This window comes from Taudactylus pleione, unplaced genomic scaffold, assembly GCF_031769625.1.
Source record: "Taudactylus pleione unplaced genomic scaffold, aTauple2 ptg000316l, whole genome shotgun sequence".
Lineage (NCBI taxonomy): Eukaryota > Metazoa > Chordata > Amphibia > Anura > Myobatrachidae > Taudactylus > Taudactylus pleione.
In genome coordinates this window covers 1203623-1217776 of record NW_028284717.1, presented here as the reverse complement: position 1 = coordinate 1217776, position 14154 = coordinate 1203623, and the positions used below count along the sequence as shown (strand labels likewise).

General features: G+C 41.7%; 1 protein-coding gene across 1 annotated transcript in view; it reads right to left on the bottom strand.

The window, feature by feature from the left end:
* CTNNA2 (catenin alpha 2) overlaps positions 1 to 14154 on the bottom strand; it is a 937723-nt gene that overhangs the window by 219431 nt on the left and 704138 nt on the right. Inside the window, exons 6-7 of the mRNA XM_088442722.1 lie at positions 11671 to 11871; positions 331 to 482 (exon numbers count right to left, since the gene is read on the bottom strand). Coding sequence (XP_088298848.1) covers positions 331 to 482; positions 11671 to 11871 — 353 coding nt within the window. The remainder of the gene's footprint in view (positions 1 to 330; positions 483 to 11670; positions 11872 to 14154) is intronic.

The window sequence follows — 14154 nt, the reverse complement described above, 5'->3', positions numbered from 1 at the left end:
TGCGGGGGGGAGGGTAGGGTTAGGCTGCGGCGGGGGAGGGTTAGGCTGTTGGGGGGAGGGTAAAGGTTAGGCTGCGGGGGGGTGAGGGTTAGGCTGCAGGAAAGGTGGGTTAGTGGATAGGGTTAGACTACTTACATTCAGACATCGGGATTCTAACTGTCGGGATTCCGCTGTCGGTATTCTGACCAACGGCATCCCAACTGCCGGGATTCCATACCCAGCCCCAATGGAAAATGAATGTGCATACAGAAAGATTTCAGAACTGGAAACATATTGCATAACACTATTAAACAGGCTGCATGTGACGATAGCGAAAGCCAACGGTCTTACCCTAATCATGAGTACGGCTTTCCTGATGTCCCGCACGCCGTCATACACCAGACGGGAGGCGTCAATAAATTCATTCTCTTCAAATGGTTGGGGAATATTTGTGCTCAAAGCCTCTATAGCCACCTCCACTTGTTCGGCAAAACGCGGCATAACTTCACATAGAAATAACATAGAAACAAGAAGGAGAAGGAGAAGTGTGTTTAGGCTTCGTTTTGTATTTTCCACAGTCATTGAAGTAGTCACTGTGCAAAATGCTGTCACTGGCGGTAGGCCCAGGAGAGAGAACGGAATACGGTTATGTTCCTCGGGTGGTAATGGTCTTTCTGTCACTTATATTTTTGAAGTGAAGAGAAGGAGAAGAAATTGCCTGGAGTAAGACCTGTGATTGCCTGATAGATAACACAAGGCACTTTTGCAAACTGACTATAGAGTGAGAGACTGAAGCTACACTTCACGATACTGAGCTTAAAGTAGGGCACTGGCTATAAGACATCAAAGTGTATTTACACTAAACAGCATCACTCTGAGAAGTTCTTAACACAACAAGGAAAATAGCTGCAATATAAAGTTGCATTCACGCAAGCGTATTGTATTGATTTCCTACAATGTGTGTCCTATTTGCAACACGGTCGATGCAATACATTAAATATACATTATATATACAGTACGCTGTATTATTACCATTTTGATATCTATTCTGTTGTCGGGATACAGCAGATGATCTAAAAATTTTATATTTTTTGTGGAATAAGTTAGAAAACAGTGACAAAGGAACGAAGGTACTTATTTACTTAGTACATCAGCTCGGTACATAGAAAGCGAGACAAAATAGAACTCACAGTGATAAAGGGCTTACAGTACTGTATGTAGATACACTGTCATGGTCCTGACATGCTATTGGTGACTCTAATCATGTAGTGGTGAGGTCTGATACGCAGGGGTAGTACATCTCAATATTGGCCCTTTGTTGCTGCAGGTTACAGTCCATGAAGAATAGAGCTGTCTCCCCCACCTGGCTGTGTCCAACTGGGGCAAGAAGGGCACCCAGGGGGAATGCAGTGGCAGGGGGCTCATGCTTAAGGGTGTGGTCATTCCATCAGAGGGGGGTGTGGCCAGCCACCACAGATGTATGGCTAACCAATGGGCAAATCTTGGTGTAGATTCTATAGAAGGGAACCAAGCCCCCGTGCTGAACAGTGTTCCTGCTCTACCAAGTAACTGACCGTTTAACAGATCTATAATAAATCTATAATTTGAGCTCTGGAATCTAACACTTAGGCCCACAGGCAATGGGGCCCACCAGGGTTTTTCCCTGTACTCCTGTGAGCCAGTCCAATCCTGCCACCTGGTCACTTTATAGCCTAATGTCCTGGAGAGCACACTTTGGACCAGTATATACACTCAAACAGCATTGCAGTAAGAGAGCAGTAATTCAAGATGTTAAGCAGTTAGAATTAGGATTGCCATAATATAATATTGTATAGACAAAGACCACTCACTAATCTAGTCTATATGATAAATGATCCATATATTAAATACTGTCGCAGTAATCTTGCAGTTGTAGCACCTTCACCGGTATATTAGGAGAAAACAAGATGTACAGCTACTGTATCTGTGATGGGGAATTTTGTCCGAAAACACTTTTCACCAATCATGGAAATGGAAAAGCGCTTTCAGGCTATTTGCTCTTATTAAGTGCTGCTTTTACCAATAATGCAGGATTAGCATTCACAGAAAGTCTACATCCATTCTTATGTCAGGCAGATAATGGCTGGTAAAGACTACTAAAAACCAGGAGCTACTGTATCCGGTGATGATTCAGCACTCAGTATGAGTTACTGTAATGTATTACACATGTATTATCCAAATACATACGTATATAGAATAATAGCATAAAATGGTCATTCCAATTAGACAATACTGTCTCACTCATCATAATATTAGAAGGGAGTTATTCATTGTGTGCGCACTTAGGCATGATAAAATGCACATAACTAAAGCAAAAAGTAGAGGTAAAGTCTACAATTGGAGAAGACATTAGCGAAATTAAAAATTAGAAAGAAAAAGCATCTTCACCTTATATTTTTAATGTCATAAAAGCTCACAACAGGTCTCTCATGTAAGGGAAAATAATAATCTACAATTCAGTGCTAGGAGAAGTAACTAAGATATAATATTGTGATGAAAGTAGGTAATGCGAAACGCGTCGGCTGGTACATCACCCGTTGATGTCCTTATAAAGGTAGGGAGATGTATCAAACCTTCTAAAGAGTAAAAGTGAAGGAGTTCCCCATAGAAACCAATCAGATTCTAACTATCATTTATCTAATACATTCTATAAAAGGAGTGCCTAAACCTAACCCCCCCTCCCCTCACCCTAAACTTAACCTTCCCGGGGGGGTGCCTAACCCTAACCTCCCCCTAGTGCCTAAACCTAACTCCCCCTTCCCCTAGCCTAACCTTAATCTTCCCTGGGGGAGTGTCTAACCCTAAGTACCCCCTGGGGTCCCTAAACCTAAATCCCCCATCCCCGGTTAAGTGTATACTCACCTCCAGAGGACTATCAGTCCGGCATCCTCTCAGCATTCCGGCGTCTGGATTAACATAGGCATCAGTATTTCGACGCCTATGTTAAATCCCTTGCCGGAATTACAGTGTCGGGATTGAGACCAGCGGCCATGCAGCTGCCGGTCTCATAACTACATCCCTATAAAGTGATAGCTAGAAGCTGATTGGCTGTTATGAGCAATTTCTCCACTTGTCCTCTTTAGAAAGTTTAATACACAGGGGAAGTACAAGTGACAGAGGAAGTGACATAACAACAGTAATGTTTACTGTGAGCTGACCTGTGTATAACAATATTGTTAAAAAAAAACCCAATGCTTTACTTATTACTGCTGTGACTGGCAGCGTTTTCTTTCCATCAGTGAGGGAACAACTGGTGTAAGTGCTACCGAGCACAGCAAATACGAACTCTAAGTATATCGCTCACATGAGTCCATTTCCTTGAACTGAATATTTCTTTGGTTCATATCTGAAGTTATGGTTCATATCTGAAGTTAGTCCATGGTTTATATATATATATATATATATATATATTATCATCTTGGGACAATTTGTGTCTATTATTTCTAGTATCAATTTATTTTAATGGACATCCTCTAAAATGTTCAGAGCAAGTAAGGATCATGATATATAACAGAGATGTGACCTACAAACGGGATGCCACATTAGTATGGTAGTCAGGTTACCTTTATTATATTCAGAGAGGACCACAATAGTTCCTCTATAGTCAGAGGCTAAGCTGGTGAAAATATGCATGTGATGCAATATACTGTAGGCAATGTAGACAGAACAGGTGCTACAGGCAGAGCTATATTTAATATGGTAGCACATATAAGCAACATGCAAAGCAGGGAATAGCAAAAGCCTGGTTAGTGCACAGTCCAAGAGTCACGGGCAATACAGAGACATAGGGTAAAGCTAAAGGATAGTCTGGATACACACCAAGGGTCTGGTACATGTGTATGCAATGTGAATAGCGAGTGAGAGCAGTCAGAAATACAGCAGCCAGATCGATACACGGGAAGTCCGAGAACGGGTATGCCAGGGCTGGGCATCCTTTGTACCCCACAGAGGCCAAAACCGAGCTTACAAGTGGCTGCCAGCACTGCTGCAAATGTGCAGCTCAACTCCTAGAGATGCCAGACACCGATGTGGGTAATTCTGTCGTCTCCTTAGTCTTCGGGCGGCCTTATTATACATCTGTGAACCAAGTCTGTTAGCTAACCTTTCATTATTGGGGGATGAATGCCAAAGGAGCAGCACAATGACATGGAACGGACCAAACATCGTATGCGTCACCGCATTATAGAATGTGGCTTCCTTGTGCCCCAGACTTTGCAAGATATTTAAAAAAGTAAGCTTGAACCAATCTGGGCAACTGTACATTTTCTTTTTGTTCCCAGGAACTGTCTTCTAACCCATAAGCCTCCATCTGACAAGGCCGTACAAATATTTTCCGGTAATATGGGAGTCCCAAATTTTATCCACTACAAAATTCTTCTTGATTTTGAACTGTAATGATTTAAGACGGTGAAGCTGCCTTGATTAGAAATGTGAAATAAATCATTTATGTGCCTCCAATATGATTGAATGCTGAGTATCCGGATGAACCAAAACAGGAGCAGACTGGAAATAGTCTTTTAACTGACTAAGTGACTCTTGTACTGAACCTGTCCATTCATAAAATACTCCTTTCCTGTTTAGTGCGGTAATTGGTTGTCCTATCTTAGGAAAGCCTCTAATATAAAATCTATAATGGTTAACGAATCCCCAGAAGCACTGGACGGATTTAACTGGATACGGTTCAATAGGTTTTAACAGAGTTCAAGTCAATTCCTAGAGAAGATACTATATGACCAAAAAAACTGTATATGTTCAGCATCAAAGATACATTTTCTAATTTATTATATAGCCCAAGAGTTCTTAAACTTCTTACATGACTGTGAGGTCCAACGGGATTCTGTAGATATATGATAGCAAACGTGTCCAAAGTGTCATGAAACACATAGTTTACAAGGCTGAAAAGTAGCTGGAGCAGATATAACCCAAATGGTGCAACTAAATATTCTAATTTTCTTCCACTCATCACCGGATGCATATTCTGATTGTTATAACCGCCTCTCAAATTCACTCAGCTCCCCAGAGTCTTTCAAACAATTCAGGGAGGAGAGAAAGTGAATAATAGTTTCTTACAGTTATTGCACTGAGAGCTCTGTAATCATGAACATAATTACCAATCTCTTTTTTCTACGAAAAATATGGGTGCCCCAGCTGAACTAGAAGAGGATCATAGAAATCCATAAGACAAATAATCCTCAATGTATCCTTTGAGAGTTTGTGTTCAGGCTTAGATAAGAAAAAACTGCACCCAAATGGAATCTGGGCACCTGGGAGAACGTCTACTGGACAATCATTTGATCGATGTGGTGGAAGAGATTCAGCTGGTTTCTTGTCAAACACGTCAGTATATTCTTGGCACCATCAAGATATGGAATCATTCAATGACTCAAGTGATAGGCATTAAGGAGCCATGATTCTGTACAATGGTAAAGACAACAATCAGGAGAGAAGGACAATATTCTGATGTTCCAATGAATACACAGATTGTGTTTACTTATCAAGGCATACCATGGACTGTCGGGAGCTTGGGAAGCTGTACCACAAGAATCAGAATTCCAGATGATGTTAAATAGTTGTGACATACATAGGTATCAGACATTGTTGTGCCATCCTTTTATCTACAGCACAGTATGAACTTGTCCACAGGCCCAGCGTCCACCGATTCTACCACGACAATTGTTTTACAGCATGTTTCAACAGAATGTTGTCTTGTAATGAAATGTATTATTGTGATAAACTCTTGATTGAATTGCGTAGAATGGTATTAAGAGGACAAAAAACTGACCCCTCTCCCCATGTAGAGAAAGGTTAAAACACTAAACTTTACTTTGGCTCCTTGAGTTCTTCTAGGCCTAGAGGTGGATCCATATGAGCCAATTTATTCTTAATTTCAACATTATGGCCCTTTCGATACTGATGCTTCTTAGCAGTCACATTTAATTCAGTATCTCCTATCCATTGTCTAACTCAATCATTAATCTACAGTAGCCTTACTTCCACAGTGGCCAAACTGGGCTTGGTGTGTTTGGATAGTCTTAGCCAGAGCCTCTTCAGGTGACCGAGCCGAAGCTCCAGTAGAGTCCATTGTGGCTAGATTATTTTGTCACGTTGGTATGGTAGTTGGGCTATTCAGAGATGACCCCAATGGCTATAATTCTATAATCAGAGGCTAAGCTGGAGATAATATGTACTGTATAGGAAGCAAATAAGCAACATGAACAGAACAGTTACTCCTGGTATAGCGGTACATTGGTATCTGTAGCACATATAAGCAGCATGCAAAGCATGAATGAACAATTGCACAGGTAGTAAAAAGTGTGGAAAGAGCACAGGCCAAAGGCTAAGCAAAAGCATAGTATTAGTAGGGATACAGTCCAAGGGTCTGGATCACTTGCAGGCAATTTTGGTGCAATAGTAATAGTGAGAGAGAGTAGTCAGTAACATAGCAGCCAGGGGAGGGGATAGAGGCTGACAGCAGTGCCGCACATGTGCAATTCACTCTCAGACACCGGCCGTCTTCTCCTTAACTTGCCGGCAATATTATAGTACAACTTCAAAACAAATTGCTTAGCTAACCTTTCATAATAGAGACAGCAATGGCAAGTGAGCAGCACAATGCAGTGGACTGGACAATTGGAGGTTACCGAGAGCTTGTGCATTACAGAAGCAGCATGAAAGATCCAGTCTAAACAGTAAGCTATTTCTGCTGGGGAAACTATACCAAGTGAAACGTGGCAAAGGAAAGACTATACTGGATCAATTAAATGGAATGCTAGTGATAGCAGTGCTACTCTGGTCAACTGGTGGACATGCTTCTGTGCAGTCTACCCATCATATACAGTGCATTGAATAATACCCTGGGAACAAGGCCTGAATCGAAGTTAATACTAGACCCTGTAAAAGCTAGTCTTACACATGAACACCAGCATAGACAGGAACTCTTACAGTACATGACAGCATGGATAGTGCACCGGAATGGCCCTTACAGCCACAGATATAAGGTCACACAGGAGAACATGTTTCAACTGGAAGAAACAGGGACACTTGAAAAAAATGTTGCTCCACATGGAAAGCAGGGCTACAGAGAAAACGTCCCAAAGGGTCCAAGCAGACAGATAAAACCACACTCACTGACGCATGCACAAATCAGCAGAGGGGAACGTTCGAAGCAACAGGTCACCTGTTCCATAGTTGGTGCATAGATTCGGGAGCAAACATTAAATTAAACTTCTTCACAGATCCTGACCTGCATGACAATGAGACAAGTTATCTATCTGTGAAGGAATTGAGCACTTTGTGCTAATGTCTTCCAATACATATGGGAACACTCAATCAGTAGCCACAGTACCAATAAGGGATGTGCTCTATGCTCCAGCATGCAAGGTAGACTCTGTAGGACACATGGCAGCTGGAGGACCCACCAATCCCAAGGAGATGAGTTCCTTCCAGGAGGAAGGGTGATGACCAGAGTCAAAGCAGATGAAGACCCATATCGTCTTAACACCGCAAAGGAACTGGTGATACTAAGCACAGACATGTACCCATACACCCAGAAAGCATACATGAACTGCAATAGTACTACCCATGCTGCCAGCTTCTACAGCACTTGTGAGGTACAATTGTTCTGTACAAGCTAATGCCCCAAGATCCATAATTCCTAAAATAAGCAAGAGCAGAGCTTCAAGACCATCCATCACATGCACAGAGACGTACTATGAAAGATCCCACATCCCGGGAAGTAATAGCTCACCTTTTGGAAAGGGACAAAAACAGCTAAAGAGAAAATTAAGTTGATGCATGACAACCAAACCTGGATACTTACTGATCTGCCAGCAAAGAGAAAGGGTATAGGCTACACATGGTCAATCAGAGATAACTGTAGCGCAGATGGCAAGGTTGACATGAAGAAAGACAGACTGGTGGCCAAGGGATGTTCACAAAAAAAAGGAGAGGATTATGATGAGACAATTGCCCTAGTAGGCAAGCACCAAAATCAGGAACTTTGCTGACAGTGACAGATACAAAGAAATCACAAGTGAGATTTTGTTGTCAGAACAGATGTCCTGCGGATGCTTACATGGAACAACCACCGGGAACTGAGGACTAATCAGAGGGCAGTCCAAGTATGCAACTACAGAATTGTATATGTGACCTCAAGCAGGCTGCGATAAAATTACTCATATAGAATTTAGAGAAGAGCAAAGTAGACCCTTCTTCACACACAAACTGAGTCAATGGTGAGTGGGCTGATCTTTCATCTTTTTAATGAAGATTATTGTGTAGTCTGCTTTGAGCAAAAAGGGGATGAAACGGAAACACCACAAGCCTTCAACAAGGACTTTGACAAAAGACCTTTGAAGCATAACACATTATCTAGCTATTTAAACTGAGAGTGGAGAGATACTGTAGATTGAACCTGAGCATAAAATACAAGAAATCGGTGAGGATTTTGGGATGTAAGTACTCCCATGGAAAGTAGTTACACAAAGGAAATGAATAACCAAGGTACTACCCTACATTTTTCTAATCCTCAATACAGAAACGCAACAGAAAAATTCCTCTACACTGGTACGGCCACCAGACATGATGTTACAGCAGATGGTCGGGAACCTATTGTAGAAAAAGTCTCGAAGCCGTGGCCATATGGGATGGTATGCAGTAAAAAGGGTTATTTGCTTTTTCGAGCAGAAATTAATCATCTGTAAACACTTCCCTGAACAGAAGCAGAGTACATTGCAGCAGCACATGCAAGTCAATAGGTCATAGGACTGAGACAGCTGTTAGCCAACCTTGGATAACAGCAGGCAGAACTGACACAAACCTTAGGAGACAACCAAGGATGCCTTATGCTAACGCAGACAGAACGAGCCAACCCGAGAGCCAAACACATTGAGATATCTACAAGAACAAGGTTTTCTTGACTTACAGTGCTGCCCAACTGAGGACATGATTGCAGACATCGTTAAAAGGCCTCGACCTGGGGAAAGACATCACAAGCTATTAATCAAGGAAAATGGATTTAGTGGACTAAGCGGCAGCTGTCGAGAGGGGGGAGGGTGTTAAGAGTATAGCAACAGCTAAAGGCTAAGCATTACGTGTGTGACTATGGGTGGACAGTAGGTGGTGCCCTGACGTAAGCTGTCACTGTGCAGTCTCTCTTTATTGCGATAATGTACTATCTTATAGTTGATTCTCCATGTTTTGAGTTTACCGTAATGATCTCAATAAAGTTTTCCCACAATCTTTCCCTGTGTGTAGTGATGCTTGAACAAAGTAGAATAATATGCCTTACCTGTGACATCCTGTGACTCGAGCTTAAGGCCAATAATCAATCACATTGAGTGCTGTCTCTGCGGACAGCAAAGGCAACGTCCATAAGTACAGGACTCAATACTGATAATAAGATGATACATATTGTGGGGTAGAATGCCAATGTGGTAGTAATGTTATTTACAGCATTTTAACCATTTTGGCATCATAATGTAAACTTGATGGTAAAGCACCATGTTTGTAATTGTAGTACCGACATGGTTAAAATAATATTTCCACCGAATCGGCATTCTCTGGTCAATTGCCGACAGCATCACTGTCGACAAACCATACCAAACCCATTTTGTAGTGGTATACTGCTTAGATTTCTGATATTCCCGAATTAGCATGGGGTGCAATGGAGACTGGTCCTACCTCTCCGTAGGGACTTGCAAGTGTCAGCTACACCACCATTATTGGGGATATTTCACAGGAGAGCTGAGGAGCTGTATTTCTAGTTATTGCATCATTTCTTACTCATTCTAGCCCAGTGCGTTTCTATAAACCATTGTATGACAGAGACATAAAATGACCTTTAATAAGAGTTAAGCCATACTTGTAAACAGGATATAGCCCATTATTCTGTCTGTGAATGTAGAAAAAATAGGAATGAGTCAGATAAGCCATTACAATTGGCTCTTGTGTGCATTGTGTTGGCACAGTCTTACTAACACGCTCTTCGAGATATTATGTAGCAAGTACAATGTGATAAAATGAAGACGAAGCATGGGAATCTGAGTGACCTGAATAAAACAATTATTCTATCGGTCAACAAAACTGTATGGTATAAATGAATCATAAAGATGTAACGTGGAACTAAAAACATGTCATTGTTGTCTGCTACTAAGGAAAATGAAAGAGGAATTACGCAAAAGTCAAGTGGCTTTCATTTATTTGCCTGCACGCGCCCTCCTGCAATATTTACTATAGATACATGGATATATCCTATGGTCTTCCTTCTGTGGTTTTCAGATATTTATATAGTTAGAGGTTTTACCCGCAAAATTTAACCCCTTTGCTGCTAAGAACGACTGGGACGTGTCCTATGCACTGCAGGGGTTCAAATGGGAGGGGGGGTGACTTGGCTAAAGGGGTCCCCTTACAATTGATGCTGCTCGCACCCAAGAGGGGTTGGGACTTAATTATGGCATTAAGCACCACCCGTTCAATGATAAATATTGCAGAACATTCTAAAATCCAGGAAATAGGGGAGAGAGCAAAACAGTTCTACAGTATATCTCCCCCATACTGGCACCCACAGTCTTAGGGGTGACTCCATTTGGAAGAGGGGAGCCTTCTCTTTCAAATGATGTGAAAAGATGGTTATGTTTTGATAACCAAAGGACATTCCTACAATGCAAACATCATTTTTAAATCCAGATGTGTTGGACTACATCTCCCATTCTGATATCACCAAACTCTGGGGCACCCTTATTTATTTATAGTAGTCATTGGCCGTGATTCAATTCAAAGCGATGCTGAATAGCCCCGGGAGGGAGCTCCCGGAGCAATTCAATTCAGCGCGCTGTTTAGTTGTAGAATGCCGGTTCTCGCAACTTAACCTGGATGTTTACTTTGCGGGATCCGGCATTCTCCGACTAAAGTGCCGCCCGCGAGGCTGTTAGCGCCACGCTAAACCGGCAAACAGCCACGCGGCCAGCAATGTCTCCTCGCACCCTCAGTCGGACCAAACAGAGAGCTGAATTGAATAGTTCCGGGAGCTCCCTGTCAGTTTATTCCTACACATTTTATGTGTTTCATTCAAACACATAAAAAATAAAATGCATTTTCATTTCCAAATGCAGAATGTGTAGAATCCAGTTGTTTTGACGTGAAGGAGGATTAATGACAAATCAAGAACCCCAAAGTATTTTTTGGTGGTGGTTATAAACAAAAATACACAAATAATCGGGAGCTTTAGTAAATATACCCCTTAGACTAGAGTTATTTTTGTTGGAGATGATATAGCAAAAAGAAAGAACTTCCTAGAAATATAAAGACGTGTAAAAACTAAAAAGGACAAATGGAGGAATACATTACTTACAGGTCTATGTACTAACCCTTGGACAGAGATAAAGTACCAACCAATCAACTGTTAACTGTCACTTTACAGGCTGTGTTTGAAAAATGACAATTAGGAGCTGATTGATTGCTACTTGGTATCTCTGTCCCCTTTGTCTCTCTCCAAGGCTTAGTACATAGACCCCTTAGTTAGAGTCATGTGAAGGTGGACCCCTTCCCCTTCACACAATGTAAGAAAACAGATATGCATGAAATGTTTTATAAAATACCTCACACCGGTTACAGAGGTGACAGCGGATGGCTCCTTGTATGATTCTCGCTTACCAGTGTCTGATAGCAACTTGGTGGCCTCCAGAACCTTCTCGGTGTAGACGCCGGCCTCGTAGTTCTCCATCTCTGCATTAATAATATGGATGACCCTGGCTGCACGACCTCGAATCGCACCTGCGGTTCTGTCCAGCGTGTCAACGTCTCCTTCTTGCAGGGCGATGACGCACTTGTTCACGTCCTCTAGTATGTGGTTCTCTAAAGGATAAACATAGATAGAGGCAGCCATATTATTATTCCAGTTCAGGTGGACGCTGGTTCACGGCCCACCGGGGCTGCCTAGGGATATATACAATATGCAACCCACCAGGTTCGCCAGACCCATAAGGTGAGAACCTTGTCTCAGGTGGAAAAACTCTGATAATGGTAAATACAAGGTTGATACCTTACCTGCCAGCCTCCAGTCTGCTCCTGATTTGCCAACTGCCCTCCTTTTGTGGTTATTACACTGGATAAGCCTTGAATGGCAGCAAACTAAACTCATGTAACCGGTCACCTCCTTTAGAGATGGCCATAAACCATCGATAGTCAGCAACCCTCGAGTGTTTGCCACCGATGGTCATTGATTTTCACATGTGGTATTATTTTTCTCTAGCTTAGACCAACCCTCTTTCTCTGATTGGCCTGCTGCTGTCATATTTCCCCACTCCTGATGCCCAATGATGGCAGCAAACCATTAATGAGATCGATGGTGAACCGTTCGCTGTCCATCCCTACCTCTCTGTTAATGTAATGAGCACAGGAGGAAGAGCAGGTGATCAAGTGTTGTGATACTGTGCTTCCTCTTGCAACAGTTCATAGATCCAGATCACAGGGGCCTGGGAGGTGCAGTTATTTTTGGGGATTTGAAATGGGAGGGCATGTTCATGGAGGTTTGGGCTGCAAATGCCCTTTCGGGTGGTTTAAAGAGATGGGAATTGACATGTTGAAATAAATTCACTGAACACTGACAGTTTTTAATGGCATGGTTATGGAATACGAAAATGTATCTAAAATTAAATGAACAGTGTGATCTGAAATAATTAATCAGCAATGTTGAGGGGGCTGTCATGAATAGTTAAATATTATCAGTCACTTTTTTGAATTTACTATTTGTGGACAAAAATTTAGATTACAGTATTTTTGATAACTGTGAGTAAATTTACTACTGGTTAGCAAAAATGCCAACTACAGTATTGGTTATTTACTAAAGTTGTGGTAGAAACTTTATCTCTTAGGGGCCTATTTATGATCATTTTATGCACCAATAATCTTGTGTAAACTGCTGTTATCACTCACTAAGGAGGCTATTTATTAAGTCTATAACGCAGAAGATATCTTAGATATCACCTGCATTACTGCCCATATTTCATCACATTGCATACCTCACACTATGGAGCCCATTTATCAACGAGTTTTATCATAGACAACAAGTTTTATCATACACAACAAGAAGTTTTAAAACCCGTTGCATATGATAATGGTGCTCCAGCCAATCAGCTCCCAACTGTCATCTGTTTGGAAAATGGCAGTTGGGAGCTGATTGGCTGGAGCAACATTTCCCATACGCAACGAGTTTTAAATCTTGTTGCGTATGATTAAAACTCGTTGATAAATGGGCCCCAATGTATGGCGATGCTGTGATTGTTCTATTTTGTCAAGTTCCACGTGCCAGTAGCTAACGTCACCTTCAGATGGTGTCAGCTTGTTGCTAACTATTGTAAACATGATCGGACTGTGAAGAAGGATCCATTTAGATGCCTCAGCAGTGTAAACTTTTGCGGTTTCCGGGACAGCTGGTTATAGGAGCAGCCGCCCTGGCTCGGGAGTAATAATAGATTTGTTCTGAATCTTGTTCCAAAATCACTGAGAACAGTGGTGATAAGGAACAATAGGTCTAGGAGCATTTATCACAATATTGATAAATAGGCCCTTTGATGTGTAACACGTAATTGATTTCCATATAGATGTAATCTACCGTGGATAAATCTATATGATTAGTGCAGTAATGTTTGGTGGTGGCAGTTCGGTAACTGGGCTCAGAGGTCCTGACTCCATAGAGGACCAGTGGACTTATTAGACACTGCATCAGCAGGTTAACGGTGTAGACTGAACAAAAAGTTTATACCCTTGTTAAAGAGGCTGCAATATTGTAATATGGTATAGTTGGGGGGGGAAGGGAGGTATTGCAGTACGCTATGTCTATACAATTTAATAAATCCATTCTATCATGCTTCTAATTTTAGCTGTGATTTTTGGGGATTTTTGTTTTTTTTTAAATAGTTATATGCCGTCTAACTGTAAGAAGCGGAAACTTTTTTAATCCCGTAATATATTTTGTCATGGTGTTGATAATCATTCCAACCGGTGATGGCCTGTTTATGACATCAACTTGTTTTGGGCAATTCACTGATACCTTAAACCTCAATAAAATGAATGCATCCATCTGTCTACGATCGATGTTATTTTGGAAAGGGTTCTGCGAAAAATGTGAAAAATGGC